We start from the raw sequence: 8,452 nt of genomic DNA, 5'->3' as shown, positions 1-8,452 counted from the left end.
CACCAGTGCCAGACAAAGGTCCATGAAGGATTTTTTTTTTCTTTTCTAATAAGCTCAGTGCTGACAGTGTGCGATGATTCAACTTCTTCTAGACACATAAAGCGTGTATAATTCCCTATTTAATAAGCCGCAGATCAGTTATCTAACATTGCGAACAGTCTGTGGGGGTTACAGACAATGACCAGAAGCTAAGGAGGATTGTTTTGAGAAAAACAACACCATCAAAATTCATTTTATTTATTTAGCAGGATCTACAACATGAGCAGGGTAGGTACACACAGCGTCAAGACATGCTGTCTTAGACCACCAAGGTGAAACACTGATGAGTTATAGGTCCATTCCAGACGCATGGAGAAATATAGACTACAAAATGGGATTTACAGAATCATAATCTCAATCAAGAATTCAGTGTCATAATTCAGAGTTAGCACCAGAATGGCAATGAGGTACTCTTTTTAAGATGCCATAATGTGTTTTACAAAAGCTTCATAATTTATGCACCCATTAGCATCCTCTTGGTTTTGCATGAGCTGCTCCACTTCGTCCTCCCTCATCTTCTCACCTGTGGTCCATAGGAAGAAACCAGGAGAACTGTCAGCTCAGTATTTATCCTTGTAACCACAGCTTCATAAAAATGAATTTGTGGCATTTGCTGTGACTTTTAAACTCACCCAATGTTGCCAGAACGTGCCTGAGCTCAGCTCCCATTACTGTGCCATTCCCCTCCTTGTCAAATACCCTTAGACCCTCCACAAAGTCCTCAAATGTTCCACGGTCTTTGGCCTTGCAGATGTGTTGGTGTATGGGCAGGAACTGGTCAAAGTCAAGCATCTTGGTCTGCATGTCTGTGAAAATAATGAAAGCGCTGAGAGAAACCAGAATCAGATTCAACACAGAGTGTAATCCAATCTGCCTGTGCACAGAGAGTAGTAGAATCACTCATCATATTGACTGTGCATACAACCCACCTTCAGGCTTAGGCTTTCCCAGGACATACATGATCTCTACGTTGGTAGGATTCTGGCCCAAAGCTCTGATCAAGTCACCACACTGGGCGTAAGTGATTTTCATCTCATTGGATGGTGTCCTGTCAAACAGCTGGAAAGCATCTTTGAAGTCTGTGAGCACAAAGAAAAACAGATTAATCCTGTTGATTACTATTCAGTTCATTATGATGCAAGAGTGCAAGTCGAATCTTTGAGGAAAGGCCTTGAAGATGCTGCAAAGTAATGATGGATAATGGTATCCCTTGGATAAAAAGGCCTTCTGTTAAGGACAAACCCTAAGGTGTTCTACATCACCTTGACTGGCATGTCCCTTCATCTCCTTTTAAAAGGAAAGCTAAATGGATGTGTTTACTTCTAAAAGCATATCCCTCAACCGCTGTATCATCAGCTGTCACTGAGCATTGCTCACACACTAATGGAACACACAAACCATTCATTCCCTCTATAAATAGGTGATGGTCCACCCATGCAACACAAATGACAACTGTAACAACATGCTCAACCTTACCCTCAATTTGCTCGGGGGTGAATTCCAGCTGAAAAGACACAAAGCAATAAAGGCGGTTAGATGCTGCTGATCATTCAGGAGTTTGCAGAATTTACAAGGCAGCTTAATGGGATTGACTGCAGATGAAATCAAGTTAAAAAAACGAGATAGAGAACTGTTAAGCATGACCCCTGACTTCGTCTCCACCTTTATCATGCATGTCCAACAGGTCTAGTTACAGGCTGCATCTGTTGCGATGATAGGAGATTGTTTATCAGTGACCTTGGGTCTGACACCCTCTTCTTACATTGTGTATATTCTCCGCTACTGCCAGTTTCATTTCAATTTATTTTTAGAAACAATATGTGGCAAACAATCCTTGTTACTATAAACACTGCCAGGATGTAAAATACAATCTCAACGGGGTCAAAAATTTACAACCTAATGATGATGGGTTACTGGAAAAGCAAGAGTGGATGCTTGAAAAAATAAATGAAGTCCTGCACAGTTTTATTTAGATTTAAATTAAGTGAGATGGACTAAATTAGAGCATGTGTAGCTAATTCATAAACCACTTGTTGAGTGAAACATGGAGGTGGTTAAAAATTTTACAAATACTTTACATTTTTTAACAGTAAAAGTTCAAAAGAATGTAGTATTTTTCCGAATGTAGGCTCGATATAGTATTTTGGTGTTTCTATAAACTTTTCAGAATCAAGGATTAATGTTAAACCAGCTACTGCATCTGAATGATAATTCAGTTTAACAGCCTGCATTGCACTTCAGTTTAATGTGTTAAAATAAATCATGGTTAGAACATCCATGACAAATCTTAACTATTTATGCTCCGTGTGTGTTTTGGACTCTCGTCAGGCGGTGCCCTCGGTGTCTGTCTGATGTCTGGATATCTGCAAACCCCAGCCGCTAGTAAAAATGTAAAAATATTATCCAAACACTTATCTAAGCATGTTTAAAGATGGATGGTGATGGATATAATTATCTGTATTTTTGTTCCTCCCGGTTTTTCCACCCTTTTGCCCTCAGAGGAATGGTGCGGGTGGTCTGCTATTCACAGACATAATGAAAATCATATTTTGTGGCTTTAACTGCGCTCCATTGTAACAGGAAAACATTTAGCCATTGAAAAGGGGCCAAGTCAGCAGAAGATCTTTCCATGATGTCTTGTATCAGCTAGTTTGCCTCTGAACCTCCCAATAACAAGAAGTCACAGCTTCTTTAACAGTGTAACACAATTCATGCTATTCATGTTTGAAGTTTAATAAAGAGCTGAAAAGAAAAGAAAAGAAATAGAAAAGAAAAAAAAAGAGAAAAGAAAGTCCTGTTCTGCTTGCACTGCCAAGTTTAGGGCACATGGGGTCTCTGATGCTCTTTAAACACCAGCTTGACTGGCAACAACTGAACATTTCTATGAAAAATCCTCATTAGTAATAATCTACTTGTAAAATAAATAGAAAGTCTACTGTGCTAACAATTTCATATCTATAGCTTAATGTCCAGTGTGAGTCATCATCGGACGTTTCAAAGATTAAAATTCGTCTCTGGACTGCTTATAATTGCTGCTTTTGTTTTGTTTTACCGTCACTGATGAAGGTTCAAACTCCGGGGTCTTGGGGCGCTCAGGCTCTGGAGGTTTGGGGGCCGCTGCAGGTTTCGGTTCTTCCTTCTTCTTAGGGGCCATTGCAAGATGCTCTCAGGAGATGAAGGGGAGGACTGACACAACTGAGGGATCCAGCACACTGCGGGTGGAGGTGGGCCATTAAGGGCTCGATCCCTTTATCCACTGTCCACAAGAGTCATCTCAACCCCCCCCCCTCCATGCCCAATCACACTGCCAACAATAGGAGGAGGACTATAAAAGGATATGCCTTTGTGCTTCTATTTAAGACAAAGGTTGTTGTTGTGTGTACATCATCAGGATATAGATGATGCAAAACTGCACTGGCATAAAAACCCAGGCCTGACACCTTCTACTAATCAGGCTATTCCATTAACAAGTGAGACCTTGTGTAACCTCCCTTATCTTGGACTGTTGACCTTGTTCATTGAAGTAGCAGTTATAAGGGAGGAAGGGAGGAGGAAAATGTTGATTGCCGAGGGGGGCCCACGCAATTATCCTCAATTATTATTCAAAACTTTAACCAATGAGGTGGCATTCAGTGTGCACATGATGTACCAGGACAAACCTTGATATAATGACCACTTATCAGGTCTGATCAGAAGGATTTGCAGAATATTTAACTCAAATCCGCCCCAAAATAGGATCATTTCTGCATGATCCCAGACCTTTACTTGTATGTGAACAAGCCTCTCTTGCAGCTGAGAGTCAAGAACATAGAAATCAAGAAAGTAATCTGGGATGACACTAAGTGCCACTTTGTGATGCTGCCATTCACACTTGAATGGAGCTCGTAGACAGAGTGGCAGCCAAAGTGATGTTTTTGGTGTTTGCATTGTTATGGAGTACAAATCATACGAGTGTAAATAATCTGAGCGAACAATTAAATGATTTGGAAATTAATTAAGAGTGGAGTATCCTCCAAAGGAAGAACGTGTCATTTCTTTGGGTCACAGTAGGCCAGCTAATTCAAATTTCATCACAGCATGTAAGACTGAAGTCATAAATAATAATCAGAATTACCATAATTATGAGGACTGAGACATTTAGTCAACAGCCCACAGTCCTGTGAGATTAAAAGTTGTTTGTATGATTCAGTCCAGACACAATTTTTCAGTATTTTCCCTTGTTTTACTTTGTTGTTGTTGTTTCTATAATTTTTTTTTTGGGGGGGGGGGGTTGATTTTTGTGCCAGCCTGCAATCTGTTTTGATTTAGTATCTTTTGACATATGGTGGATGAAGGATGAATGAAAGCTTAAAAAAATGAAAAAGACATTTCCTACAACCTCAAAAGTTTGATCAAGCTGAAACACGACCATTAATAATACCATAAATACAAATTCATCCTTGCCCCCAGGTTTTTTTTCTTAAATCTTTTATCAATGTGCCCAGTAAGTGTTTTTCCCTCTTCTGACTGCTCATCCACGATCATACAGGCTTCATTACATCCCTTTGTCCTTGTACTGACAGATGTTACTCGTCAGTTGCTTTGAGCTTGTATTTAAAGCAAGAGCTCCCACTCATCTCATGTGACAAAAGTGGCAACCAATCAAGTCTATAGTGACAAATGGGAGTTTTTGGCAAAGCCACTGTAAGCAAGTGCATCCAAAGCGTGGCCTTCATTGTCATTTGTAGGGCTTGTAATGCTGCACCCCCGACATTCCTATTATGTCGAACCATTTGCCTTTAAAACCTTAAAATGCAGCCTTTTCACAGGAGAAGAATGAGGTTTGAAATTCCCTGTTCATAATTAAAAGCAAAGGCTTGAGGTCCATATGAACATTAAATAAGCTGATCTCCTTTACTTTGAAATGACAGGTTGGAATAAGCAACAATATTGTGGGATCCCGAGCGGGATCATTTCACCGTAGTGATGATAACCCAGTTATCATGGTTTATCAAAACAAAACTAGGTGATTAAATTAACATTCTTGTGGAGGATGTCAGAGACAATATGGGCTTTAGACTAACATAGTAGCTCACATGAGCATGACCTGTCAGTAACAATTTATAACAAGGATTTACATGGTTTGGTTTATGATTGCTGAAGACTGAGAGACTTTGTGACACATCACATGACATATAGATCACAAGAATAATTTAGATATAATTAAGAGAAGCGCACTGAAAAATAATTAGGCTCGCTCTGCTTCTCTTGCTCTCACTCACTGTGCGTCCACTCGTCTGCTGTGGAACTGGACATCGGAGCATAACAGAATCACCAGATTAGCGTGTGCTGGAGAAAATAATAATAATAATAAGTCATGGCTGCAGTTTGTTCCTCATTATTTTCAAGCAGCACATGACTGAAGTTGTCAGTGTTTGGCTTGAGCCAACCCACATAGAGACACAGACTGAAACTGCGTATGTCAGTCCGAGTATAAATGGATCCAGCCCTACATAGCTCAGCGCCAACCCCCTTTCAGATCCCACCAGGTGATTGCCATTGACAGGCTGCAGCAACAATTCACAACATGACCAACCGCATAGAGTCAAGCTCTTGAAACATCCAAGACCTGTGTAGTTTGCTATTTTGGAGTTAGTGTGTTGTCTGACTGGTATGTACCTTGGAAAGGCTCCAACGCAGGCTCTGTGTACAATGCCAATTGTTACTTGGACCCATCAAATGACCTTCAGTGCAGCTGTGGCGTCTGCTGTATAGTGTTTAACAGCCTGGATAAAATCAGGGCTTTCAGTGGTTGTGCAATTCAGATGTGTCACTAAAGATGAAATCTGCAGCTGAAAGACGCAAAAACTGGAGGGCAAAATCATTAATCTAGTCTCCAAAGCGTCACCATTATGCAGTTCGATTCTGACACAATATATCTCATCCTGTTGCATGAGCTGTAATGGTGGCCAAGTGTGAAATTCACTATTTTCAGAAGGAGAAGGTGGATAATGAAAAGGAGAAACACTCTGAAATTGACCGCGGTGGCCTCCATCTCAGGAAAACGTTAGGAAAGAAATGTTCAATCCTGCAGAAATTTGACTTAACAAATCTTAATGTTGAATATGAACTTTAATCTAACTCCATCACCTGCATTATTCATGTGAATATTGGTTTGATAGGTTATGTTTTTTTAATGCCACATCTTTTTGAGCATATGCAAATCAATGTGCACATTGTAAAACTAGACAATACTAGACCGTGATCCAATTTTCATTGGCCCGCAGGAAATTCTAAAAATGTATTGTAATACATGGAACCTGCGCTGGACTGTATTGTACTTCTTAGTCTCACCGCTAGGGGGAGTAACTGTCTTGAACGAGGCAGCTTCTCTATAAAATGAGTAATAGAAGAAGAAATTTGCTACAGGTGACCCAAAATGGCAGAGGTAAGGAAACGTAAGAGAGCAAGTGAGTGTAGAAAGTTTCTGACGCGGTGTACGATGAGAGCACAGCTAATAACTAATGACGATCACTTTTGCATTACGGAGGAGCTGCTTGATCTTAGCAGTCTAAAGAGCACCACGACAGGTGAGGATGTTTTTGAAGCTGTGCCAGATGCAGTTGGCATGATGGGACTTAAATGGGACGAGCTGTGTGGAAGTACGATGGATGGGGCTCCAGCTGGGAAGGCAAGCGCAAAGGAATGGCCTCTACGGTGTCCGCCGAGGGGCAAAAAAGTGGAGGTAAGGCTGTTAATTTGAGCACCAGGGCTCTGGCACAGACTATTTCAAGCTTCCCTCTCTGATGCTGATGCTGGTGCTGGGGGCCGGGCTGCTCTATCATTCTCATGTGCGCTGGCTAAGTTGTGGCTCTGTGCTGCAGCGGTTTTATTTCTTGAGATCAGAAATGGACCAGTTTTGAAGAGAGAAGGAGCGACCTCTTCATGAGCTCAGTGACCCTCTCTGGTTGGCATTTTTAGTGGATCTCAATGATCACCTTAACACACTGAACAAGAGTCTACAAAGACCAGCTTGTACCACAACTAATAAATGAAAGCCCACTAATGGAAAGGCTGTTTTTTTTTCTTGAATCATGTTCAGTTATCAAGCTGAATTTACTTACATTTTATTGAGTTTGCCAACTTTAATCCACTAGAGGTGAGGCGATATACATCACCTCTAGTGGATTACAGTTAGCAATATAGCTCACTTCTAGTGAGTGGCCCAGCCCTTTGTATGTTTTTCTGTATGTGGCCCTCAGTGAAAAAAGTTTGGACACCCCTGATCTAGAGGTACTTATCATTACATAATACACATTCTGCAACTTACTTATGATTAAATAGATAAAATAGACTTTATTTGAATGAAGAAATTCCCCTAGCTTTGGTATTGATCAACTGTAGAGAGGAGGAGGGGCATAAGAGGGAGAGGACTCACGCAGACACACGGAGACACGTGGACAGACAAGAGACACACAGAGACACGCAGACGCATAGTGACATACCTGGCGCATGGCGGACGTTACCTGATACAGGTAGAGAGGAGGGTCTTTTCCCTCCTCCGTTTTGAGTTCTCCTTTCTCCACACCCTTTTAGTTCCAGGCCCGTTTAGAGGCTGGGATTTTGTTGTTTTAGTTTGGGTTGGAAATCGCCGGTAGTTATGTTATTCGTCTTTTGGTTTACTCTAGTTTCTTTTTGTCTTTATTAGGTTAGGCGGAGACGTCAGGAGCGACGATCCGCTGCAGGGTTGGCCTGGCGTTTCCCTTCTTTTGTTCCTTTTGGCTGGGGTCTCCAGTCCTTTTTGTTTACCTTTTTGGTGGTTTGGGGTTTGTGTGTGTGTGAAATAAAGATTGGGTGAAAAGATCACGACCGGTATTGGCGTCCTCTGTTTTACATATGTTGCTGCCTCCAGCCCCTAGACAGACTAAACTGAGTCATTTGTGGGGAGGCCATAACACACACAGTGTCAGTATAAATGATGATCATAGATGTAAACATATTCAAAATCCCAATTGATTTGGGCAAAAAACATTCATCAGTTGAATACCAATCAAAAATGTAATAGATATATCTTGCAATTAGAAAAAAAAAATCCAAGTAGACAAATACAACTGATACACATTGACATATATGATTAATGAGTTATTGATTTTTAAACTAAGCATTTTGTACATTCCTCACTTGAGCACTATTAAAGCGTGTTTCTTGCTATGTAGAACAAATTCTGACCCAAGCCAACCATACCAGCGTCAGAAAACATTAACATCTTAGAGGTAGTTGTTTGTACCTGTTTTAAAAGACCTGTCAATCAATTTGACAAGTAGAAGCAGGTTTTAATTTACATATAGATTGCTTTAAACTGGAGTATTGAGTGTTAGCTGTGCTCTATTAAGTGCATTAACACACATAAACTCCCCTATGACTCGGGAGCTGT

The 8,452-nt window shown here is 40.8% G+C and overlaps 1 protein-coding gene across 1 annotated transcript; it reads right to left on the bottom strand.

The window, feature by feature from the left end:
* Window positions 1–216: 216 nt before the first annotated feature.
* On the bottom strand, window positions 217–3,242 carry myl13 (myosin, light chain 13). The gene is made up of 5 exons (XM_070844509.1): window positions 3,092–3,242; window positions 1,516–1,543; window positions 969–1,118; window positions 672–845; window positions 217–562 (listed from the first exon to the last, which is right to left on the bottom strand). Exons 1-5 carry the CDS (start codon window positions 3,191–3,193, stop codon window positions 456–458), a joined length of 561 nt encoding a protein of 186 aa, XP_070700610.1. The 5' UTR covers window positions 3,194–3,242; the 3' UTR covers window positions 217–455.
* Window positions 3,243–8,452: the final 5,210 nt, after the last annotated feature.

This window comes from Pempheris klunzingeri, chromosome 15 (assembly GCF_042242105.1).
Source record: "Pempheris klunzingeri isolate RE-2024b chromosome 15, fPemKlu1.hap1, whole genome shotgun sequence".
In the NCBI taxonomy this organism is placed as follows: domain Eukaryota; kingdom Metazoa; phylum Chordata; class Actinopteri; order Acropomatiformes; family Pempheridae; genus Pempheris; species Pempheris klunzingeri.
The sequence above is the reverse complement of the archived record's forward strand: the minus strand, read 5'-3'. Positions and strand labels throughout refer to the sequence as shown.